General features: G+C 36.8%; 1 protein-coding gene across 1 annotated transcript in view; it reads left to right on the top strand.

The window, feature by feature from the left end:
* Window positions 1-27775, top strand: part of Ccdc85 (coiled-coil domain-containing protein 85) — a 308764-nt gene that overhangs the window by 191867 nt on the left and 89122 nt on the right. The window contains exon 7 of the mRNA XM_090376314.1: window positions 18732-18827. Within this exon, the coding sequence (XP_090232440.1) occupies window positions 18732-18827 (96 nt within the window). The remainder of the gene's footprint in view (window positions 1-18731; window positions 18828-27775) is intronic.

Here is a 27775-nt window from a genome sequence, read left to right as displayed (position 1 = left end):
CCTCTAGAGATTCTGTTTTGAGTTTATATGGAACCCGCTTATTCAGTTTATACCTTGCTCAGTGAATGCAAATGCAAATGAATGGCTTCATTGCTTACACTGAATCTTTCTGCAAGCACGGTGTGTTTGGCTTCAATCCAGCTTTCAATTCGTTATTGCCACTGGTGGTTTTTCGTCCCTTATGGGGTAACTTATCCCTCCAATTTAAATTTTCTTAACCATTTTTGAGCTGGGTGCTCATTTACTGCATCTTCTATGTATATCTTACCTTGTTGCTTGTGCACCAGTTTATACTTGTAAAGTAAATGTGCTCGAATAACTAATTGAAGCAGCCATTTTTTGGTCAGTTTTTACTATTTTGCTGAATTGCATTTCATGCATGATGTGCATCAACTTACTTATTGGCACTTGCACTTTCAAAGTATATTGACAGATAATCACTATCTACAATGGCCCCATATTCAGGTGGTAGATGACTTTCATCAACCGGTGAAATACCACCACTTTGCTTATTGGAGGCTTGAAGTGGTGAAACCCATGTTTAGTCTCTAGAGCAAAGTTTCCAGCATCCCCCTCCCCTCTCCCCATACTTCTCCTTCAACCCATGCACGGTACTAAGTACTATAGGTTTTGATACCTTTCGTGTTTGGGGTTCTCATAAAAAAAAAAAATATATATAATTTTTCTCAAAATGTTAACCTTGAAAAAATTGCATGAACTTTTTTTGGTTATCTTACCTTTTCTTTAGGCAAAAAAGGTATAAATAACTGATAAAACATTATGTGCTTCCTTGGCTGTTTGCTTATATTGCTAACCTTCATTTCAGACTGTTTTAAAATGTCCATGTCACTTTTCCTATCCCCATCAGCTCTACCCCTATCTGGTGTATAAGTTACTTTTGGGTTACTATCTCTCTAATATAGACCTTACATTTGACAGAATTAAAACACAGCTGCTGTTTCTCTGACCATCCATAAAGCCTGTCCAAATCACTCTTAATATGCTCAGCTGACTGCAATGTTTACCACTTTTGAGACTTATATCATCTGAGTATTTCAATGTTGTACCTTTCATTCCCTCATCTATATCATTCAAGAAAATCAGACACAAGTGAAGCCATAGAACTGAATCTTTTATGGTCCCTACTTGTAACCCTGGCCCATTGTTATAGTTATTGTTATAAATGATCACTCTGAAGCATGATTATTTATAATAATCTCTGCCTATCCTAGCTATCCTTCAATTTAACTCAAGATCTTGCCCATAACACCAGTAGACTTCACTTGTCTAACCTGCCACATAGAACTGTGTCAAGTGCTTTGTTTTATCTAAGTATATACTTTTCAGGTTGGTCAAGCAAGATTTTCCTCATTCACAACATGGATATTTGCAAAATATCCATGTTGTGAACCATTTAGGATATTATATGCCTTAAGATGGTCTTTTAATGCATCTATGATCTTTGCTACATCTGAAATTAAACTAACTGGTCTTGTTTGGAGTTACTTGTCTAATGCTTACTACCCTCCACCTTTGTGCAGTAGTGAGATGTTTGCACTTCTCCAATCCAGGGGAATACCACCGAGTCTCACAACAACCTCATAATTCACTCTATAGGTTTGCCACATTCCTTTGCAGCTCTTTCAGTATGCTCGGTAATTCCATCTGTACTTGGAAGGCTTTCCCACTTTTAAGCTCAGTAGTTTCTTTTTTAGACCTTATGTAATATCTGTATCACATATCTTATGGTGCTTGGGTACATTAGCATAAAATGGGACTTTTTGTTATGAAGATCAATGCAATGTATCTGTTTCACTGTACTTTCACTTCTATATATTTTATCACTGATTGAATCCATGTACCTTTTCAGTAATCCCTTTATTTGAAATTAAAACTCATGCTCTTACCATTGACTACTGATATCTCATTTGTCATTGTCTGCTTTAGGACACTGGTCTGCTTTAGGACACTGCTAATGGTTCCTATACCATAATATTTGTGATATTATTCAGGGTCACTGGTGATGATCAGATCATGAATATTTCTGACCCCTTATACTCTCTAGGACATGGGGGGGCTCACATCTGGTGAGTATGGGCTTGGCACACCCATGATCCTGAGCTGGATATCATCATTCTTCTCTTTCTTGGTGATTCCCTTCTCTCTCTCTCTCTCTCTCTCTCTCTCTCTCTCTCTCTCTCTCAGGGTAACTAGGGAATTATTATTTATTTATTTATTTGGCTGTTGCAGCATAAGCCTCAGGCTTCCTTGTACCATATAGCTAATAATAACAGTCAAATTGATTCAGAAAATTTATTCCACAGATCAAGTTGTTTGTCCATGATTTCCAGTCAATGAGTGGTAAGTTGAAATACTAATAAAAAGGCACTCAAACTCACTTTCCCATTCAAGTTGTGCATTAGAGGTTCTTATCATACTTACTATCACGAGGTCTATAGCACACCACCACCGCTATTCTCAACGTAACTTTACCACTGATATCTCACACCACACAAACTCTTTTCTCTCCAGAAACTGTTCTGAATCAAGGTACAACCTTACTGCATTCAGGCAGTTTTTTATCAGAAGCATAACCCCCCCTCCATTCTATTACCCTCTCTTTCCCCCCTCCTCCTCCTATAAACCTTGTACATTCCAAAATGAAACTCATCATTTCATATGTCAGGGTGACACCAAGTCTCTGTTAACACCTATTATATCAGGATCTGTAGTTCTAACCAGTAGCCATTTTATTGATAAATTTGAGATTGCTATATAAATAGTTTGTCTTTTTTTTTATTGTTATTCATTTCTCTAATATAACCCTTATGTAGTTATTGAAGCAAGTTGCACCATTGCTATCTTGTATCCATGTTGTGAACCATTTAAGATATTATATGCCTTAAGATGGTCTTTCAATGTATCTATAACCTTCACTAACCTTGCTTCTATCACATTCCTCCACATACTTAACTAATGAGTGATCATCTCTGGTCCTTTGAGATCACAATTCACCATTGGTCCAGTTTGTATGTTCCTCTTATTTGAACTCTGTTGAGTGCAAGTGTAACTGTGACCTGTACCACTATCCATTTGCATGTCTGATTTTCTCCTGTTCCTCCACACTGGAGGGTTCCCTGAACCCTTAAAGCTATCCCACTGACATCTGTAAGGACTTGCATCTCCTCTCTTCAAATGTATCCTACCCTGAAAAATAAATTCATTCATTCAGTTCCTCAGTTTGCTTCCATTTAATGGCGCCTCCGTAGCCAGGTGGGCAGGAGCAGTAGTGCATAGCATGCGCTTCTTGATTAGACCGGGATTCGAGCCCGTGACCACAAAATATGGAGAATGCGGAAGGTCAGGGATTGACCATCGCATATCCCCAGCCTGGATAAAGGGTGAGGGTTGGCGTCAGGAAGGGCATCCGGCTGTAAAAATTTCATGTCAAAACACTAAAAACGCTGACCTCATATATAAAATGGGAAAAAGGCAAGGACAAAAAAAAAAAAAAAAAAAAAGTTTGCTTGCATTTAATATTAATACCATGCGCACAATCAAAGCCCCGTAGTCACTTCCAAAAACTGGCAGTGGTTAATAGATCATCAATAGCAACACAAGGCAGACATATTCTGATTATATTCCACTTAATTTAATGAATGTCATATATGTTTCCCTTGTATTTGATATCCCTAATAAAATTATCTTCTTGTGAACCCAAATAGTCTTCTTTTGATGATTTATGTCTGGATCTCAAATTGGGCTGCATCTTCTAGTATATTACCAGATGTAAGTTGTTGCTACCAAGTCCTTGGTTTCATCTATTAATATGCAGTTTTAATTTTATATTGCCATATTACTTGCATCTATAATACACAGAAATGATTCATCACTCATATTATGATCACTGCCAAGAGTGACTTTCACATACGAGGTGTGTCAGTAAAATTCCTGGACTGGTGCTATTGGGGTCATGTTCAATGAGTTTGAACATAAACAGAGATGGTTTGTTGCAGTTCACACTTCTTCCAACAGATGGGGTATAGAGAATGTCCAGTAGACTGACAGCTTGCAAGTAGAAAACCAATTTCATTAGTAGCATTAACATTCCATGTCACAATTTTGCAATGAAGCAATGAACAAATAACAAATTTGTTTCTGCTGCGGGAAAATCAGAAACATGAAATATTAAAAACTGTTTATGATGATGAAACGGTAAATCATATCAGTGTGTTTGAATGGTATAAGCAGTTCAAAGATAAACATCAGGATGTTCACAATGACCGAAGAAGTAGGCATCTGTCAACCTCTTGGAATGAGGACAGAGTTGCAAAAAGTCTGGAAAATTGTGGCAAGAGATCATCGTTTAACCCTCAGAATGATGGCTGATGAGTTGAATATGAATAAAGAGACGATTCATTTATCAAATTTTACATGAAGATTTAGGGAAAATGAAGGTCTCTGCAAATTTTGTGCTACACAGCCTCATGAATGAATTTGATGAATTTGAGGCATTGCTCAAAACATCAAAGGCAGATATTGTTGGGATATCAGAGACATGGTGTCACATAGATATAAGGAATTCAGAACTGGAATTTGGGGAGTACAATGTGTACAGGAAGGATAGACAGGATAGGAAGCGAGGAGGGGTTATGCTGTTAGTTAAAAAAATACATAAAATCCAAGGAAATGAAGCCAGTTGACATCGCTGGACAGTGCAGTGTCCAGTCAGTTTGGTGTGACATAAGCATTGGGAGATCAAAATTGAGAAAAAGAGTGTGTTATAGGTCTAATGACTTTGATGAGTATAATAAGAAACTGTACAGGTAAATAGAGTGGGCCAATAAGTCAGAGAGTCTTATAATGGGGGATTTTAATTTCCCAGATATTGACTGGAATTTGTGGGTCACTCACACACTAGCAAGGCTTTTGTGGATTTATTGGATGATTGTTTTCTACATCAGCATATTCGGTAGGCAGCTAGAGGGAGTAATACTTTTGATCTGATTTTCAGTAGTGATTCTTCATGCATTAAGAATCTGCAGATAAAGGAATCACTAGGTGGCAGTGATCACAGTGTGCTGAAGTGAGATTTACTCAAAGAGGTAACTACCATCAGGGGTAATGGGAAGAGTTTTTGCTTTCGTAAAGGCGACTATGGTGGTCTGAGACGGTATTTAAATTCTATACGGTGGGACCAACTGATGATGTTACCAACAGCAAATTCAAAATGGGAAGCATTCAAAGCACACTGCTCATTGGAAGTTACTAGGCTTTACATACCAACTAAGAAATATTGTTAAAGGTTTAGGCATAAATGGATGTCAGAGAAGAAAAATGCATGGGATACATATAAATTAATGGGTGACATGGAAGCTTATGATAGATATAAGCTGGTCTGTAACCAAGTCACAAAGGAGATTAAGCAGGCAAAGCCAGATTATGAGAAATCCTTGGCAAAGGATGCAAAGAAAAACAACAAAGAGTTCTTTACCTATGTAAACTCTAGAAAGAAAGGGATGAATCAGATTGGTCCATTGGATATTGATGGTTCAACTGTTGATGATGGTTCAACTGTTGATCCTGCCAGATGGCTAACAAACTAAATGAGTATTTTCCATCTACATTCATCCATGAGGAGTAATTCAGGGAGGGAAATGCCAGAGGTGAGTTAAACTCTGACAGTGAGCTAGATGGTTTTATAATAACTGAGAGGAAAGTGGAGGAGAAATTGTTGAAGATAAACATAAAAAAGGCACCCAGGGTGGATGGGATCTATCCAGTTATATTAAAGGAGGCAGCAAAGGAAGTAAGCAAACCTTAGCCATAATTATGAGAGCTTCTTTGGACAGGGAAGGTACCCATGGACTGGAGATGTGCAAATGTGACCACATTCACATTGATCCTGCAATGCTTCTTTAACCAGTGCCTCCATTAATTTCCCTAGACCTGTTAGTTTAACTTCCGTTCCAGGAAAATTAATGGAGGCACTGGTTAAAGAAGCAGTGCAGGATCATCTAGACAAGATTTCAGTTATAGCTCAGACATAGCATGGTTTTGTTAAGGGAAAGTCTTGCCTGACCAATTTGATTGGATACTATGATGTGGTCACAAAGGAACTTGATGCAGGGAATAACTTTTATATCATATATTTGGATCTTAGAAAGGCTTTTGATACTGTTGCACATGGAAGACTGCTGAACAAATTGGAGCAGTGTGGCATTGGAGCCAAATTTCTGCTATTGATTAAGGGATGGTTGAGTGGGAGAAGACGGAGAGTGGTAATCAATGGACACTGCTCATTGTGGACTAATGTTATTAGTGGAGTCCCTGAGGGTTCAGTGTTGGGTCCATTGTTTTCTGTATTTATAAATGATATTGATGACGGTATATCAAGCTTAATGTCCAAGTTTGCAGATGATATGAAGGTTGGCAGGGTTGTTAAGGACACTAGTGTCAGTACACTGCTGCAACAGGATCTAGAAAAGTTAAGCAGATGGGTTGAGAAGTGTCAAATGAAGTTTAACATTGACAAATGTAAAGTACTACATATGGGAAGCAGTAACCCCAGAGTTGACGTGTCAACTCTGTGGTACTACACTGATAGTGGTAGAGAACGTAAAGGACCTAGGGGTAATATGCAGACAGATATGAAGTTTTGTGAGCGGTGCAGACGGTCTGCAAGGATAGCTCATAGTGTCTTGTCAATGATATACAGGAATTTTTCTAGCAGGGATAAGGAGGTGATTATCCCCTTGTATAAGGCAATGGTCGGGTCCAACCTTGAGTACTGTATACAGGTCTGGAAGCCTCATTTTAAGAAGAATGTAGAGCTGTTGGAATGAGTATAGAGAAGGGCAACAAGACTAGTGAATGGAACAAGGGTTGCTCTTACAAAGAAAGGAAGGCGCCTCCGTAGCCAGGTGTGAAGGAGTAGCAGTGCGTAGCACACGCTTCTTGATTAGACCGGGGTTCGAGCCCGTCATCACCAAATACGGAGGATGCGGAAAGGTCAGGGAATGACCACTGCATATCCCCGAGCAATATGGCCTTAGTTGCTAATGCTCCTAAAAACCAAATAACATAACAAACAAAGAAAGGCTTAAGTTTTGCAAATTACAGTGTCTGGAGACTAGGCACCTGCGAGGTGATCTGATTGAGCTGTATAAAGCTTTGAATGGTTTGAGCATGCTCAATGCTGATGGGATTCTTCCTCTTGCTAAGAATAATCACCTGAGAGGGCATAAATTCAAATTGAGCAAAGATAGATGTAGGATAGATGTGCAGAAGTTTGCCTTTAGCCAGCGGGTAGTTGGTTGGTGGAACAGACTTCCATCCTTTGTTGTGGAAGTTGATAGCCTAAATAAATTTAAGGCTGAGGTGGACAAGTATTTGGAACAAATGGAAGGGTGAAATGGGAGCAGTTTTTTTTTTTTTTTGGCTGATGCTGCATAAGCTTGCTTTCTTGCATCATATGCTTATTCTAATGCTAATGAGCAGAAGCAATCCAAAGGGTCATCATGTAAAGACTTCATCCAGACTTGTCAAGATAATCCTAATTTCCTCGATTGTATTGCCATTTAAAATGAATGTTGGGTGTTTCAGATCTTTTAGCCTAGAGATGTTTCTTCATCTCTGGGGTTTTCGACTCGGAGATGAAGAATCAGCATGTGCAGTGGACTTCAAAGTCACCAACACCAAGGCCCTGACAGTTTAGTTTTCAGAAGCGCAGGATCAAGATAATGCTGATAATTTTTTTTGACTAACATGGTATCATTCACAAGGAATTTGTACTTGAAGGGGGAGAATCAATGCTGCATTTCTATACAGGTGCTTCTAAGACTATTGAAACACATTTCCTGTGTGAGTTTGCAATTTTGGGAGAGAAGCATCTGGTTCTTGTTGAATGACAATAACTGCACCCATTCTGCACTTGAAGACATTTCTGATGAAACATGAAACATGGCATTGTATACAGATCAGCCATCCACCCTACTCTCCTGATATAGCACCAGTGGATTTCTTCCTCTTTCCCAAGATGGGGGGAACCCTATCCTCAAAGGAAGTAGATTTCAGGATGTTGAGGACATAAAGAAAAACGTAACTGCCAGACTGAACATCATCTCTTTGTACACCTTTGCTGACTCTTTTCAGAAACTTTTTGAATGGTGTAATAATTGTATTCAGTGGTGATTACTTTGAATAAAAATAAAATGCCACAACATAAAATGCCACATTAGTCAAAATCTAAATGTTATTATTATTATTATTATTATGTGTACCACTGCATATGTTTATTACAAATCCATTGAGCCACGTGATTATTCTTGTCGCCGCTCAGCTGCTAGGCTTTCTAGTGAAAATTCATGCAGTTATGTTGTAGAGAGCATAGTGTATGTGTCGAATTCTTATTTAGTTTAGTTAATATTAATAACTGGACAGTACTTACATTTTAATATAATACCCTTTGATTTAAAATGAATACTGTGAAGAAGAGTAAAACATATCACTTTCATCAAGAGTGGGAAATAGAATACTTTTTGTAATGATAAAAGAAAAATGTTTTTCTTTTATCATTACATTGTTTGAATTGCAATGCTTCCATGGCTATACTCAAAAAAGGAAATTTACAAAGGCACTTCAACTCATTCCATGCTAAATACCAATTGGATTTTCTGCTTAATAGTGACCTTAAAAAAATAAATTAAAAGAACTTAAATCCAGATTATTTGCACAACAAAACTTCTTCATGACACCTAATTTACAATCTAAAGCAGTAACTGTATCATAAATTTATGTTCTTGCAAAAAAATGCAAACCATTTTTTGATGGTCATTTCATCAAAGACGCATTTTTAGAAATAACAATTTCTCTTTTTGAAAATTTTAAGAAAAAAATGAAATTAAAAGTGCTCTTCAAGATCTGCAATTATCTTGAAATACTGTGATGTGACACACTGAATAAATTAGTAAAAATGTGAGCGAACAATTGCATGCTCATATTGCAAATTGTGTGTCATTTTCTTTACAACTGTATGAATCTACAGATGTCAGTGATAACAGCTCAATTGCTTGTTTCTTTTCGTATGGTTTCAATGATTCTGCCACTAGAGAAGAACTATTGGGTATGGTTTTGTTAAGAGAAAGAACTAGAGGTCTTGATATATTTAATGCATTCAAAAATTTTATTGAAAAAAATTAAATTACCACTATTTAAACTTGTATCAGTAACATCATCTATCATCGTTCCGCTGCACCTCCATAGCCAGGTGGACAGGAGTGGCAGTGCGTAGCACACGCTTCTTCCTCGAGCCTGTGACCACCAAATACGGAGGATGTGGAAAGGTCAGGGAATGACCACCGCATATCCCCAGAGCAATATGGCCTTAGTTGCTAATGCTCCTAAATAACAACATAACAATAACATCGTTCTGCTATTCCACAGGTCGACGTATGACATCTCGCCCCACCATGCCCTGTCCTTGTACTTCTCTCTGTCGTTGATTTCACTCCAGTTTCTTCCTCTCTTAATCACATCGGTCTTTATCATGTCCTGCCCCCTCATTCTTGGTCTCATCCTTGGTCTTTTGTCCCTTATTTGTATAATAACAACAGATGGAGCTAAAGCAATGATGGGCCATCTTAACGGATTCATCGCATTGTGCCAAAAGGATGATGAATTCCCAGATTTTTTGAGTTACCACAGTGTCATCCTCCAACAAGTTTTAGCCAGCAAAAGATTAAATACTAAAAGTGTTACGGACATAGCTTTCAAAATCGTGAATACCATCAGAGGACAATCTCTTCAAAGGAGACTTTTCAAAATGCAAATCGATGAAATTGAACTAGATCTGATATTACACAGAGATGTGAGGTGGCTGAGGGGCATCTTAACAGATTCATCTCATTGTGCCAAAAGGATGATGATTTCCCAGATTTTTTGAGCTACCACAGTATCATTCTCCAAGTTTTAGCCAGTAAAAGATTAAATACTAAAAGTGTTACGGACATAGCTTTCAAAATTGTGAATTCCATCAGAGGACAAACTCTTCAAAGGAGACTTTTCAAAATGCAAATCGATGAAAATGAACTAGATCTGATATTACACACAGATGTGAGGTGGCTGAGTCGGAGTACATTTTTACAGAGATTTTAATTTGCTGAATGAAATTAAAAAATTTGTTGATCAAAGGGGAGATGATTTTCAGCAGCTACAAGATACAGAGTGGTTGTGTGATCTGGCTTTTTTGGCAGATTTTACCAGTAAATTAAATTATATGAATTTGGAATTACAGTACAAGGGAAAAAAAATGTGGGTGACATGATTAGTAGTATTTCTGCAAATAAATATCAATTTTTGGCAATGGCTAAGAATCTCAAATAAAAAAAAAATTCGATCATTTTGCAAATATGCAAGATCATTTGCAAAAATATCCTGTTTTTGAATATAATAGTGAGAAATATGTTTCTGAAATTGAGAAAGTTGTGGATGATTTTAAAACCAGATTCAGTGATTTTAAAACAATTGAAGACATTGTTCAATATATTTCCTATCCATTTAATATCGACTTAGATATCAAACAAATTGCAGAAAAAATCGCTGAGATTTTTCACATGGAGAAAATATTCTGAATTGTATTTAATTTTAAAATTTATAAACAGCATTTTTCAATATGTGTTGATTAACTTTTTTTAACCATTAGGAATTAAATTCTTGAGATCGTAGATCGCGGCACATTTTGACGAAAAAAAGTAGATTGCATCACAAATTAAGTTGGCCACCCCTGTTTTATATCAAATGAGCAAGGTCTAGTGATAGAGGAGAAAAATGCATTGTATTAGTATTAGCCATATGGTGTAAGGACACCCCCATAACAATACATAGTAATTAATACATATCTATCATACACCCCATACTAATACATAGATACCTATTCAGCTGACATTTGAATTTCCCCAAAGCTGTCGGCCTTACTATAATGTAATCCAATTACATTATAGTGCGATAATGTAATCCAGTAATTAACAACCTGCTGGTTAAAAGAAAATGTAGCTTCCAGTCTAAAGTTCTTTTTTTGTGATTTAAATTTATGGCTCTAGTTCTGGAATCATTTATAAGTATAAAAATGTATATGGATGTCCTTTTGCTGATCTCACCAGGCAGACTGGCCATCCTTGGACACTTTCAAGAAGCTCACCTTTTTTTTTTTCTAGATGCAGGCTCTAAGGTTGGATACTGTATTCTATGTGGAGTCTTACAATTATATATCCTGTAGGATTATGACCTCCCTATCTCTACAAGGAAATGTTTGTTAAATCATCAGTAAGACACCATGGTCCCCTCCTTGCTACCTGTCTACACTATTTGGAAAACTTCAGGTCCACCTGTATCATTACCCCCAAATCTCTTTCTTTCTTTAATTCATCCCCACCAAATGTATAATTTATTTTGGAGTTGCTGCTTCCTAAGTATAATATTTTGTATTTTGATACATTAACTCAATCTGTATAGAAAAAAGTATGTGCAAAAATTTTTGTCCCCTGTTGAACAAATGACAAACAGAATTATGAAAGCAGATTCACACAGCTTGCAAAAATTTCCACAGGAAAAAGGACTGGACCCCTGGAAGAAATCAAATACTTAAAAAATTAAGTACTCAGAAGCTTGGTTAAAATATGTAAATGGTGTTAGAACAGCAGAAACAAAAAAAAAAAAAAAAAAAACCTGGACTCTAGTACAAACAACAAGAAATGAGGACACCTGGGATCTGATGTACAATTTGGCAACTAAAAAAAAAAATCAAAACTAATGAAATTTTTATATAGTAATAATAGTAAAGAAAAAAGTAGATAAGAAAATGCGAATTATATGCTTCCCTCCTCACACTGGTGATTATCCAGTTGACTTTTAAATTTATTCAAACTGTCAGCCTCAATTATGTGCAACGGAAATTTCTTCCAGCAATCAACAACTCGCTGGCTAAAAGAAAACTTCCTACAATCTAATTTAAACCTAAAAAAAAAAAAAAAAAAAAAAAAAAAATCCAAAAATCCAAATTACCTCTGTAATTCGAATTTTTGACCCCTAGTTCTGGAAATCTTTATAACAGTGAGAATTCCACCTTCATTCATTTTACCAATCTCTCTCAGAGCCTTATAAACCTCAATCAGGTCACCTCTGAGGTGTCTGGTTGCCAAGCTCTGTAGCCCACATAATGGGAGTCTTTCCTCATATGGTTCCGTCTGCTGATTTCACCATTTGCGTTGTCTATCTTTGGACCCTTTTGAGAAGCTCAGTCTTTTTTCAGATGAGATCTCCATACTTGAACACAGTATTCCAATGTGGTCTTACAATTTCCTTATACAGTGGGATTATAACCTCCTTATTTCTACAGGATGACGTTTGATAAATCATTGATAGGACACCACTGGCTTTCTGGTTGCATGTTTACCCTGCTCAAAAAACTTCATATCTGCCTGTATCATCACGCCTATATTCCTTTCCTCCTCCATTGTTTTTAATTCAACCCCACCAAGTGTATAATATTTGTGGGTTGTTATTCCCTAAGTGTAAGACTTTGTATTTAGCAGCATTAAAACATAGCTGCCACTTCTCTGACCATCTTTGAAGTCTCTTGAAGTCATTGTGAAGGAGCACTGCTTGGCACTTAATATTAATGACTCTGCCAACCTTTACGTCATCTGCAAATTTTGACATCACACCTTCTATCCCTTCGTCGATGTCATTTATGAAAATGAGAAACAACAGTGGTCCAAGAAGCAATCCTTGAGGGACCCACCTCTGATATTACACCAGTCTGAAGAATATCCATTAATCACAAGCCACTGCCTTCTGCCCTGCAGCCACCCAGCAATCCATCTTGGAGTCTTACCAGTAATCTCAACTTGTTCAAGCTTATACAGTAGCCACCCATATAAATTGTCTCTAGGGAGAGTATCACATGGGAATCTACTATAACTAACATTCTCAACAGTCATTGTAGTTGATTAGGAAGAAAATGGTTATGCTGTTAGTTAAGAAACACATTAAATCTAAGGAAGTGCATTCAGTTGACATGGGTGGGCAGTGCATTGTTGAGTCTGTTTGGTGTGACATAAACATATAGGCCTAATGATTCTGATGAGTACAATGAACAGTTGTGCAGAGAAATAGAGTGGTCCAGTAAATCAGAATATTTTATAATGGGAGATTTTAACTTTCCAGATATTGACTGGAACTTGTGGATTGGTCACTCGCAGGCTAGCAAGGCTTTTGTCGATTTATTGGAGGATTGTTTTCTACAACAACATGTTCGAGGGGCAACCAGAAGGAGTAATACTCTTGATCTAATTATCAGCAGTATTTATTCATGCATTAAGAATTTGCAGATAAAGGAACCACTAGGTGACAGTGATCACAGTGTACTGATGTGGGATTTACTTAAAGATGTAACTACCATCAAGGATAAAAGGAAGGGTTTTTGCTTTCGTACAGGTGACTACAGTGGTCTCAGGTAGTTTTTAAATTCTATATAGGGAGATCAACTGATGATTTAACCAATGGTGAATTCTAAATGGGAGCCTTCAGGGACTTGATCTTGGAGGCTACTAGGTTTTTCATACCAACTAAGAAATACTATTCAAGGTTCAGGCCTAAATGGTTGTCAGATGAATTAATGAGGCTTGTGGCAGAGATGAAAAATGCATGGGATGTGTATAAATTATCAGGCAACACAGAAAGAAGCCTATTGTAGATATAAGCTAGTCTGTAATCAAGTCACAAAGGAGGTTAGGCAGGCAAAAGGAGATTGTGAGAAATATTTGGCAAAGGATGCAAAGAAAAACAGCAAAGAGTTCTTTACTTATGTAAACTCCAGAAGGAAGGGGATGAATCAAATCGGTCCACTTAACATAGATGGTTTGACTATTGATGATCCTGCTCAAGTAGCTGATAAACTGAATTTTGCATCTATGTTCATACATGAGGAGTTATTCACGGAGAGGAATGCCAGAGGTTTATCAAACTCTAACAGGGAGCTAAGTGATTTTGTAATAACTGAGAGCCATGTGGAGGAGGAAATTTTGAAGTTAAACGTAAAGACACCTGGGGTGGATGGAATCTATCCAGTTATATTGAAGGAGGCAGCAAGTTAGCAAACCATTAGTCATAATTATGAGAGCATCCTTAGATTCGGGAGAGATCCCCATGGACTGGAGATGTGCAAATGTTTCCCCAATTCACAAAGGGGGTTCAAAGGGTGATACAAAGAATTATAGGCCTGTTGTTTAACTTCTGTTCCAGGGAAAATAATGGCGTCACTGGTTAAAGAGGTGATACAGGATTACATAGACAAGACTGCAGTAATAGGTCAGACACAGCATGGGTTTGTTAAGGGGAAGGCTTGTCTGACTACTTTGATTGGATACTACGATGTGGTCACAAAGGAACTGGATGCAAAACATAATTTTGATATCATATACTTGGATTTCAGGAAAGCTTTTGATACTGTTGCACATGGAAGACTGCTGTACAAATTGGAGTGGTATGGCATTAAGGACAAATTACTGCAATGGATAAAGGAATGGTTGAGTGGGAGACTGCAGAGAGTGGTAATAAATGGACCCTGTTCTTCATGGACTAATCTTATTAGTGGAGTCCCCCAAGGTTCGGTGCTGGGCCCATTGTTATTTTGTGTATTTATTAATGATATTTATGAAGGTATATCGGGTTTAATGTCCAGGTTTACAGATAATTCAAAGGTTGGCATGGTTGTTAATGACACTAAAGACAGTATGCTACTGCAACAAGATCTAGAAAAGTTAGGCAGATGGTCTGAGAAGTGGCAACTCAAGTTTAACATTGAAAAATGCAAAGTACTGCATATGGGTAGCAGTAACCCAAGAGAAACGTAACAACTGTGTGGTACTACATTCAGGGAGGTGGAGAATGAAAAAGACTTGGGAGTAATTGTGCAGTCAGATATGACACTCTCTGAGCAGTGTAGACGGGTTGCCAGAGCAGGTCACGGAATTTTGTTGTTGATATATAGGAATTTTTCTAGCAGAGTCAAGGAGGTGATTATCCCTTTGTATAAGCCAATAGTCAGGCCACACCTTGAGTATTGCTTACAGGTGTGGAGGTTTCCTTTTAGGAAGGATGTAGAGTTGATTTCTATCAACTTTACATCCTTTGTTCCTCTCACCAATCTTGTGCGAGTGCAGAGAACGGCACAAGATTGGTGAGAGGAACAAAGGGGTACACTTATGAAGAAAGGCTTAAGTTCTGCAAGTTTCAGCATCTGGAGCTAGGCACCTGTGAGGTGATCTGATTGATGTGTATTAGGCCTTGAATGGTTTGAGCAGTTTAAACTGTTGAAGTGGTAGTATGCGCGGGTATTGGAAGTTGTGGAGGAGCTGAATTTGGTGGTAGTGCTGCTGATGTAACAGGTGTCGCAGTTTCGTTGGCATTTTATGAGATATGTTATATTATTGAGATCATTGATGGGATATTTGTGTGTATCTTTATAAGAATTAAATAGGGAACCTAGTTTATTGTAAGTAGAGAAGGTGAGGGAGATGTCGGTATCTTTGAATGTACGTCGGAATTGTGCTGCGAGTTCACTATGGTAAGGAAGAACTATGCGAGTATTTGTCTTGTTACTGTGTCTGGTGGGGTTATTAATACTGTTTTTAACGGTAGATATTGTGTGTTGGATGAGTTGAGGGGGTAGCTCCCGACTATGAATTTATCAGTAAAGTAATGAAGTTCATTGTGTAGATCGTTTTGTGAAGAGCTGAATTTGATAGCATTGTAGATTTGGTTGTGTAGGACGGCTTTTTTGGTATAATTTAATTTCAGAAGGGAAAGGTTGTAAAATTTGGTTTTCAATAGTGGCAAGATAAATTTCAGAAAGGGGGGGCAGAAATGCCTAAACCCATTGGTAAACCAAACTTTTGTCGATAAATTTTATTATTAAATCTAAAATATCTAGCATCTAGTAAAAGAGTGGAAGTTCAAGGATGTGGTCAACTGATAGAGAGGTACGTTTTGTTAAAGTGTCATCAGCTGTTAGAAGTACATGTAATGCTTGTAGGGTGAAAGGAATATGCACATTAGTGTATAAGGATATGACATCAAAAGAAGCTAATATGTTTTCGTCGGATATGGTGGTGTTGCTGATTTTTCAGAATGCTTGGTTGGTATTATCAATTTTGAATGTAGAGAATCGAGTGAGTGGGGATATAATTTTGACAAGGAAGGTCGATAAATTAGCAAAAGCTGATCTGCTAAAAGAAACGATAGGTCTTAGTGGGTGGCCAGGTTTATGTATTCCAAACATGTTGGGCAGAATGTTGTTGCGAATACCTATCTGTTGTAATGTAAAGAGGTTGATTTCTTTGTTCTGTCTGAGTTTTCTGAGAATTGTGTCAAGTTTATTTTTAAGTTTTGTAATGTTGTGGTTGCTGTCATTTGTATATGTATCTTGGTCGGCTAAAATTAATTCCATTTTTTCTGTGTAGGTCTTCTTGTCCGGTAAATATATACATTTCACTTCACATCATCCCCTTAGTACCAAAAAAGCCGTCCTACACAACCAAATCTACAATGCTATCAAATTCAGCTCTTCACAAAACGATCTACACAATGAACTTCAATACTTTACTGATAAATTCATAGCCAGGAGCTACTCCCCCCCTCAACTCATTCAACACACAATATCTACTGTTAAAAACAGTATTAATAACCCCACCAGACACAGTAATAAGAAATATACTCGCATAGTTCTTCCTTACCATAGTGAACTCGCAGCACAATTCCGACTCTACTTACAATAAACTAGGTTCCCTATTTAATTCTTATAAAGATACACACAAATATCACATCAATGATCTCAATAATATAATATATCTCATAAAATGCCAACGAAACTGCGACACCTGTTACATCGGCAGCACTACCACCAAATTCGGCTCCTCCACAACTTCCAATACCTGCGCATACTACCACTTCAACAGTTTCAGGACAAGTCAATCCTGCACTGAATTAACACCCCCCCCCCCCGTTGACTCTGCCATCACTATTATTAAACTTAGATCGAGCTACAGAATTCTTCAATATGAAGCCCTCGCCATCGAATGGTACCGACACCATTCCGATCTCAATATTATTAACGCTAAATTTCCCTTCAACCTCCCGCGGCTAAAGTTCCCACTTGTCAAAAAGAGCATCACGAGAGTATAGATAAACTTTAAATACAACATGCACTCACTTCTCTCCCATTTGCCAACTGATGATGGTTTATTCAACGAAATTCCCTCGTAATGACTATTGGCACCACCGGTCTTCTCTTTTTTTTTCATTTTTTCATTCGCATCCTTTAACCTCTTTATGACAACCAAGGATTGGAGATCTGCACTTCTACTTCCTTGCGCTCATTTTAAAATCTGTTTAAAATATTTTCACCCCATTCTCCGCCTTAGTTCTTTTTAATGCTTCTCCCAACCTAAATTTAGCCACCATCTACCAATAAATTTATTGCAGATTTATACAAGGTGAGTACTGTTTTTTAAGTATTTGCTATTCATTTTTTAGTCAGATGTATCACGGTATTATAAGATTACTATAATTTCACTATTGTGACCAATTAATTAAAAACCTCTGACTGGTGACCTCTGCCCGACGCGGTGATGATGTACTGTTATTAGTGACAGTGTGTACTTTTGAAAACTGTGAATGCTGATAGTTTCCTTATTGTGTAACCAGAACTAAAGGAACAACAGCTTCGTGTGTGTCTTCCACAATCCTTGGATGGTATGGTACAAAGGGGGGGGGGGGTTAAAAATTAATCATAGACACTCCATCTAATGTTCATATGTTCGTAGAACATTAGACGGAAAGGAATCCTGGGTGCACTATTAGATACTGGTAAGCAAATTTTCAAGTTCAGAGTGGTGCCATTCGGGCTCACCTTGTCTGAGCAAGCCAGCACACAGATCAAATATCCCAAGCATCAGATGGAAAAGTGTTACGTACTTTATTCTGGGATCATAAAGGAGTGAGTCTGAAACATTATCTGGAGTGAGGAGAAACAATGAAAAGTGACATACTGTGATGTGCTTTTGAGCCATTTAAAGCCAAACAATTAAAACAATACATGGTTTGCTGTCCTCATCCTCAGTTGTGCGACTGCAGAATGAAAGCTCCTGTCTTCACACCACCTATTTTGGAGAGAATTAGATAGAGGAGATGAAATTGTTTTAAGATATAACCCCACCCTCCATATTCATCAGACAGCCCTATGTGATTTTTTACTTGTTTTGGCCTCCAAAATACGGACTAAGAGGATTTCACTTCTTGTTAGATGAAGTGATCAAGACAGTAGCATATGAAGTAGTTAGTGTTGAATATAATGGGGGCTGCATTGAAAATTGATAGCCTCCTTATTGTTTGTGAAAATACAAATAACAAGGAACTATCAGTCTTGTTGTTTGTGAAATACAACTTTTATTTAACTTTTGTGGTCATTTCATTTGAACGACCTTTGTGTAATAAATAACTATTAATGTTTTATTATTGACGCCTAACTAAAATTATTGTTATTATGTGTGTGAGGAGCATTAAAACTTTCTAATTATATTTGGAGAGCCACTAGAGAAGCAGTTCCCTGCACCACAATTAATTTGCAAAGTTTGTCTTTTTAAATTTAATTATTTTTGTGCTTATTATTTCAGAAAACGGAAGAAGAAAAAACTGAAAGGAAACATTCTAGTTTTGGAAATGGTAACAATTGGACCAATCAGAAATATAGTGATGGGTGTTCTTCCCAGGTAATAATAAGTTATTATTTTAGGATTAAGTATAATTAAAATGGGAGAATTTTCTACTTTTATTTTAGTACATTAATCTTTACATTTATTTTTTGATGGATTTGTCTTTTAAGTTCTGATTCCTGAATGATTTGGTTTTACTCCTTATGTTCCCACTTTAAGCATGACATATAAGAACTCAATTTGATTGTATTTCTTTAGTCCTCTATTTCAAATACAATAAAATTTCATTAACTTGCAAATCTGATAATTTAGAGGCATTAGTACTAGCCAGGAGAATATAGTTTTTGTATGCTCTATAGTTTGAGTAATTTGAAGTACTGATAAACTTTTAACTTGAAATCATAATATAGCCTCAGTGAATAGTGAAAACATTGAAATTATTGCCCTGTATTTTTCAGTAGATTGCAAACAAATTGGTTGTTTGGTTGTTTCATGAAATCCTATTTAATTAATTAATTTTTAAAAAAAATGCCCCACCTTATCCGTCCATCCTCTAATTCTTCCTTAAATTTATTCTGCATATTACTTTTCAGTTTCTGGGAAGCATTCTATTTAATTATATACTGAAAGTGGCAGATTATTATGGTCTCCATATGCTATGTACATTTAAGTTTGTTACGGCTTTTATTGAATAAAATATTTGTGTGATCAGTTAACATAATTATTAATCATTAAATTAATTTTAAAAATATCTGATGATACAAAGGCAGGCAGTGTGGTTAATGACTGTAATCAGGATATGCAATTTAAGAGGATAAACTTGATAATTTTTTAAATAAACTAGGCAGATGGATTTTAAAATGCAATGAAGTTTAAAATTTGGGAGCAGTAATCCTGGAATACCATATGGTAACAGAAAACTGAAGGACTTGTTAAGATCTAGGCATAATTATACTGTCTGAAACAAAGTTCTCTCTGCAGTGCAAACAGACTGCTGTAACAACTGTTGGGTTTCTGTCAGTGATATACAGGAATTTTGTATAATACAGGAAAGATGTGATTATCATTGTGTAAATGATTATCAGATATGGTCTAAATCATTGGGCAATGATTAGACCATATCTGAATATTTGTATACAGGTGTGGGCAAGGGTGTCCAATGGAAAGGGTTCAGAGAAGAAAAACAAGATTCGGAGTGCAAAAGGATATACTTACCAAGAGAAACTAGGGTTTTGTAAATTGAAAACTAGGCATATGAGTGGTGACACTAATTGAGGTTAAGCAAACTAAATGCTGGTGGCACCTTTCTTAGATGACACAATACACACAAGGGGAACATAAATTTAAATTGAAAAAGAAAGTTTGGACAAACTATTAGAAGAAATGGCCAAAGCAATTGGAATGGAGTGAGTTGTTTTTTTTTTTCTATAAGATTTTCTTCCTTGCAGCATGTTGCCAATACTAATTTCATCTGGATTGAATTGCAAGTGCAAATGGTTTATCTTGGTAATTTTATTGAATTTGTAAATGCTGAGAATTTATGAACATTCTGTAGGTGGTCATGTTTGGGTACCTCTCATTCTTTTTTGTAACATATCTCTCCCCCTTCCCCAAATTTAAAGAAATTTCTCCTCTGGCATGTAACTTATATGTATCTATACATATTAAATGAAAAACCTTTGAATGACTGTTTACCTATTTCTTTTAATGTTTGAAAGGTAATACTGAAATAATTTTAAAACTTTATGGATGGTGGAGGGACTCTTATAATTCCATCATGACCAGCCTATCAAGAAACAATTATATTGAAAATATTGTGGCTGTTAGTGCGAATGCCTAGTGAGTAAACTGTACAGTGAAGTATTGTACTATTTATGCAAGCTGTAGGTCGGATCCAATGGCGGGTCTGTTAGTAATCCTAACAGTCTTATATAAACATACTCACACTGTGTTATGAGTTTAATAACATAGTTAATAAAGACTTTCAATTGAATATAACTGCCCTTTCTGGAGTGTCATGTGATACTTTCATTTCTTTACCAACATTTCACTGAAGGAAGTAAAGAAATACATAGGCATCCATAATTGATGAGCACAATGTTTAAAGATTTTGAAAAACATGATATTACAGTGAGATTAGCTTTTCAGCAACATCTGGGTGATATTTCTAATGTATTTGAAGATTTGCAGGCAGAGTTGTTGAGCTCTCAGAAGATAACCTTCTGAAGTCTCCATTTGATAGCAAGAAGAAACTTGTTGGATTATGGAATAATGATTTCAAATACCCACAACTTCATAAACATGCTTATCATTTACTCTCTCCTTCTGTGGCAAAACCTATTGTTTTGAATCAACCTTTTCATATATGACTATAGTCAAGACACGCCTGCAATGACAGGTGACAAACACCCACTGGAAAGATCAATTGAAGCTGAAAAATGCTGGAACCAAATATCAAGTTCTTATTTCAGAGCAAATGGTCAGAAAATGTTCATTAAATTTTTCATGCCTCTTTATTTTTAAAATTTTTGTAAATGTGAATAAGTGCCATGTTTCTATTTCAGAGTAAATAAATTATTACTTCCTTGTAGTTTTTTAAAATATTGGTAAATATAAAGAAATGAAACCTTTTTTTTTTTTGTATTAATTCTGTATGTTCTTTATGAGAATTATATATAATTTATAGTCTGATGGGGACTAACTGAATGTTAATCCAAGAATTAACATTCAGTTAGTCCACATCAGACTGCAAATTATATAATCGTTATAATCCTTGGATTAACGTTCTGCCTTCCAATGAAAAAAAAAATAATATGAGGTTCTTAGGAGTTCCAGTTGTGATACCTAAGAACACTGTAATTAATACCTTTGTATATGACTCTTTGTATACTACTTTTTAAATTTCTTGTTTTTTAAAGATTGCCAAGTGTTTTATTTGATATAAATGAGGCTAACTCCTATAAATAAATTTTAATGGCAGTTTTCCTGCTGTTATAGAATCATATACCATGGAAACAGATATTGAGAGGTGATGATTGGGCAACACTGAATTTTATCCTTAGATCTTGTGATACACTCAGTAGGTCATGTTTAATTTGGATAGCAATGAAACATCTGTGGAGAAAATCTATTTGAGAACATTGAAAACAAACCAGTAACTAAGTAAAAAGTCAATTTTAACACATCCCTTTTAGTAATTAGAAAAAGATCTCTCTCTCTTGGGATTGGTGTGAAAATAACCCATAAAACTTCATCCCATCCCACCCCATCCTGAAGGGAAGTGTCACTCACTTAGCTTTTACTGGGGATTAGAATAATAAAAAAAGTCATTCTCACTGTGACATAGAAATGATGCTATCCATGCAGGCAGTATAATCCATTATCATATGGATTACTAGTATATAAAAATCATTTACAAAAAATTTACATTTAAATTTACAAATATTACATGATAAAATTGGTGTGAAAATAACCCATAATGCTTCATCCCATCCCATCCTAAAGGGAAGCGTCACTGAACTTTTACTGGGGATTAGAATTAAAAAAAAAAAATAAAATAAGTAATTTTCACTGTGACAGAGAAACGATGCTATCCATGCAGGCAGCTAGCTCACTGGTATACAGCCTGCATGTGTAAACCAGGTCATTCAACCATATGTATATTTTATTGTTTTGGTTTTCATTCTCATTGGAACAAAATGAAAAATTTTAAGTTCAGTTCCAGTTTTCCTCAGCAACTGGTACCAGTTTTCCCTGATACACCCCAGCAATTGAGGTGTATCAGTGAAAATCAGTTGTTTTTATTCTAATTGAGTTGTTTTAAGCTGCAAAATATTTTAATTTAGGTAAATAAATCTTCACTTCTAAAGCTCTTTTAATTTAATAAATCTTCCAAGTTTCGCAAAAACTTCGAGCTTACATAGGTGGCATCATTTATCTTTCTCTCCTTTACAGGAAAAAAGTTTGCAGAAACTTTTTTCCCCTTCCTGTAAAGCAGAAAACTTATCTTAGAAGGTACACACCATATGGATACCTCATCCATTTAGGCCTAAATGGATGTCAGATGAACTAATTAGACATGTGACAGAGAAGAAAAATTCATGGGATACGTATAAATTACCATGTGACACAGAAGCCTATGATAGATATAAGCTGGTTTGTAACAAAGTTACAAAGGAGATTAGGCAGGTGAAGGCAGATTACGAGAAATCTTTGGTAAAGGATGCAAAGAAAAACAGCAAAGAGTTCTTTACTTATGTAAACTCTAGAAGGAAGGGGATGAATCAGATTGGTCCACTTGATGTCGATGGTTCAACTGTTGATGATCCTGCTCAGGTAGGTAACAAACTAAATGAATATTTTGCATCAACATTCACACATGAGGAGTTATTCGGGGAGGGGAATGCCAGAGGTGTATTCAACTCTGGCAGTAAGCTAGATAATCTTGTAATAACTGAGAGTAATGTGGAGGAGAAATTGTTGAAGATAAACACAAGAAAGGCACTGGAGTGGATGGAATCTATCCAGTTATATTAAAGGAGATGGCAAAGGAAGTAAGCAAACCCTTAGCCATAATTATGAGAGCTTCCCTGGACTAAGGGGAGGTACCTGTGGAATGGAGATGTACAAATGTGACTCCAATCCACAAAGGAGGATCAAAGGGAGAGAGACACAGGTAATTACAGACCTGTTAGTTTAACTTCTGTTCCAGGGAAATTAATGGAGGCACTGGTTAAAGAAGCATTGCAGGATCATCTAGAGAAAACTTCAGTTATAGCTCGGACACAGCATGGGTTTGTTAAGGGGACGTCTTGTCTGACTAATTTAATTGGATACTATGATGTAGTCACAAAGGAACTCGATGCAAAGAATAACTTTGATATCATATATTTGGATCTTAGAAAAGCCTTTGATACTGTTGCACATGGAAGACTGCTGCACAAATTGGAGCAGTGTGGCATTGGAGGGAGATTGCTGCTATGGATAAAGGGATGGTTGAGTGGGAGAAGACAGAGAGAGTGGTAATCAATGGACACTGCTCATTGTGGACTAATGTTATTAGTGGAGTTCCTCAGGGTTCAGTATTGGGTCTATTGTTGTTTTCTGTATTTATAAATGATATTGATGATGGTATATCAGTTGCAGTACTGTACCAAGTACCGTTGCAGACGATACAAAGGTTGGCAAGGTTGTTAATGACACTAATGATAGTACACTGCTGCAACAGTTGAGAAAAGTTGAGCAGATGGGCTGAGAGGTGGCAAATGAAGTTTAACATTGACAAATGTAAAGTACTACATATGGGAACCAGTAATCCCAGAGTAACGTATCAACTCTGTGGTACCACACTGACAGTGGTAGAGAATGAAAAGGACCAGGGGTTAATTGTGCAGGCAGATATGAAGTTTTCTGAGCAATGCAGACAGTCTGCAAGAGTAGCTCATGATGTCTTATTAATGATATACAGGAATTTTTCTAGCAGGGATAAGGAGGTGATTATTCCCTTGTATAAGGCAATGGTCAGGCCACACCTTGAGTACTGTATACAGGTCTGGAGGCCTCATTTTAAGAAGGAATAAGAGTTGGAATGAGAAGGGCAACAAGATTAGTAATGGAACAAAGGGTTGCTATTATGAGGAAAGGTTTAAGTTTTGTGAATTACAGTGTCTGGAGACTAGGCACCTGCGAGGTGATCTGATTGAGGTGTATAAAGTCTTGAATGGTTTGTGCATGCTCAATGCAGATAGGATTCTTCCTCTTGCTCAGAATAATCGCCTGAGAGGGCATAAATTCAAATTGAGGAAAGACGGTTCGAGGATAGATGTGTGGAAGTTTGCCTTTAGTCAGCGGATGATTGGTGAAACAAACTTCCATCTGTCGTTGTAGAAGTTGATATCTTAAATAGATTCAAGGCAGAACTTGATAAACATTTGGAGCGAGTGGATGGGTGAAATTAGGGTGTTTTTCTGGCTGATGCCAAAAAGGCTATATAAGCTTGCTTTCTTGCATCATGTGCCTTTGCTAATGCTAATCATATCATTAGTTGGCTGCCCAATGCAAATTTAAAACAACCAATGAAACTAAGGTTTTCCTCCTACAAAACAGGCAGAACCTCCATGAAATACAGGTTATTTACTAACTTGATAATTATTTAGTGGTCTCAGTTACTTTAACATTTATTCTAATTAATGGAACCCTGTAACAATGGTGATATTCTTGAATTGTCGTACTGAAATAATAAGCACATAAATAGAGTAGTAAAGATATGTTTTGATGCAAACATTGAAATAATTTGAAAATTATACATATTTCTGCATTTCCTTTCCACCTTTGGGTTAATTTGGTTTTTCCAAAACCGACAGTAACAGACTTCCAATGATTAGAAACAGACTTCCAGCTCTCAAGTTTTAGGATTTTATGTTCATATTAGAGACTATACAGTTTGTTAATATTTTGTCATAAATAGCCTCATGAAAAAGGTGAATCTGCTATTTATTTAGAACTCAAGGTATTGTGTGACAAGTGTTTCAAGGTTATTGGTTTCATCTCTCGTCAGATGACAGGTGGCCTCTATTAGTAAATTGCATCAAATTATTCAGTCAGTTTGGTCTCATTGAGGTGCCTGGATATGTCAAACACTTTAATTTACTCTAAAAAAGAAAAGAAAAAAAGGTTGTGCCTGTAATATAGCTGCTCCTTTCTTCTCCCCCCACTACTCACTCTCACTTTCTCTCTATCTCTCTCTCTGACAGATTCTTAATTTGATTTGTGTTTTTCAGGAAACTACCAAAATAAATAGATGTTTTTGTAGGTTCAACTGTTTGAAAAATGTTTTCCAACAACTTTTTAAAGTGCATATACAGGTAGGCCCTGATTTACACCAGGGTTATGTTCCACCTCCTCAGGGTTGATAGCTGAAGTGGCATCATTCGAGGAATAATTATAATTTATTTAAATGAGATAGGTTAATTCACTATGAAAAATGAACCATAAGAGTTAATATAAGTGTTTTTATATTAAATATTTGTGGTTATTTTATAATTACGAGATATAAATAATATTTATAGATAAAATATAAGTAATAAATAAAAATTTAATCTAGTACTTCATTCCTGTAGAGCCCTCTTTGGAGCATGTAGTAATGCCACTGTCTGCCCCCCCCCCCCCCTTTATTGATGTTCTTTGACCGTGACATAAATGGGATAGGCCTAATGGAGGGTTGACCAGTTCTGCAGGTTCTTTGGCCTTAGAGAGGAACTGCGTATTGATGTCCATTGAGTCTTTCTCTCTTCTAACATATTGTAGTAGGGCTTCAATATGTTAGTAACAGCTCTTTGGATGGAAGAGCTGCATTCCCTGTCTGGGTCATTATCACATAGAGTTTCACAGCCTGTTTGTATTTGTGCCTATGCTGATTGAAGTGTCTTTGTGGTGAGGGTCCTAATTGGTACAATCTCCTGCTCTTCCTCCTCGGAATCCTGTTTAGCCAGTTGTGCAGTTAGCTTCTCTAAGTCCTCCTTTGAAAAAGGCTCACCATGGCTTTGCAGCAACTCACTGACATCATCAATGTCAACCTTGTCAAGGCCAACATCCTCAGCCATCCGAGTGACATCTTCAGACACTGCTGAAACTGGCTCAAACTCAAAAAAGTAAGACACTGCATCAGGCCACAGTTTCTTCCAAATGCCAGTCATGCATGATTACGACACTTCTTTCCAAGCTGTAGCAATGTTACTTATGGCCTTAAGGATACTGTAATACTGTAGGACCTCCAGTAGTCCCTCACAGTCACAGAATTAGATGCCTGCAATGCCTTGACAGATCGTATGCAAATAGTACCTTGAAGGTTGCAATAACACCCTGATCCATTGGCTGAAACAGTGAGATGAGGAGATGTTGGGTGGCAAATATACGACCTTCACATTGAGAACGTCATTAGGGATATCTTCAAGGTTGGCTGGATGTCCTGGAGCATTGTTGAGGACTAAAATGTTTTTGGGCAAGTTATTTGGTGCACACAATTGGGACACCTCTGGACAAAAGTATGAAGTGTATCATTCACTGAAAAGGGTCTGAGTCACCCACGCCTTCTTATTAGAGCACCAGAAAACAGGAAGGTGAGTCTTCACAATGCCCTTCTTAACACGTGGATTCTCTGAATGGTACACCAACATCGGCTTTAACTTAAAAGTGCCTGATGCATTACCACCCAGAAGTAATGTAAGCCGATCTTTTCGAGCCTTATAATCAGGGGCAGACCTCTCTTCACAGGCTATGTACATCCTACCAGGTATCTTCTTCCAGTATAGCCCCATTTCATCAACATTGAAGACCAAGTCTGGGGTGTAGCAGCCTTCATCCATTAACTTTTGGAATATGGGAGAATATTCCTCAGCACCTGCAGTGTCAGTGCTAGCCACCTCACCAGTAATTTTTACATTGTGAATTCTGGTCTGGATTTTGAACCAGGAAAACCAGCCCCTGCCAGCTGAAAATGATTCAGTCCCTCCTAATTCCTCATTAATTTCATCGAACAAGCTCCTAGCCTTGTCCATAACCATGGCCTGTGTTACAGGAATGTTATTTTATTTCATATTGTTTATCCACAGCACTAATAACTTCTTCATCTTCTCCATTCTCACTCCTTGAATAAGTTGTTCTAGAAATGCTCACATTAATAATTCCTGTATGTGACTGCTTGATATTCCCAGCGTTATTCATAATGGTCATAACAGTAGAAAGTCCTAAATTTAAGGTCTTGCACACCTCTGAATGCCACTCACCAGATTCCATACGACAAATAATGTCCATTTTCACTTCAATCATTAGAGATTTACGTCTTTTTTTAACATGCAGGCATAGATTCACCACTACACTTAGAAGATGTGATTGCACAAATTATTTAAAACAATAATGAACACAGGAAATTATTAAAATTTTAGGCACGGCTCACAACATGTGCACATTGGCGGACGAGGAGAAAGCAGCTGATGTCGACCGTCTAG

This window comes from Mastigoproctus giganteus, chromosome 6 (assembly GCF_048544385.1).
Source record: "Mastigoproctus giganteus isolate SK-2022 chromosome 6, ASM4854438v1, whole genome shotgun sequence".
Lineage (NCBI taxonomy): Eukaryota > Metazoa > Arthropoda > Arachnida > Uropygi > Thelyphonidae > Mastigoproctus > Mastigoproctus giganteus.
The sequence above is the reverse complement of the archived record's forward strand: the minus strand, read 5'-3'. Positions and strand labels throughout refer to the sequence as shown.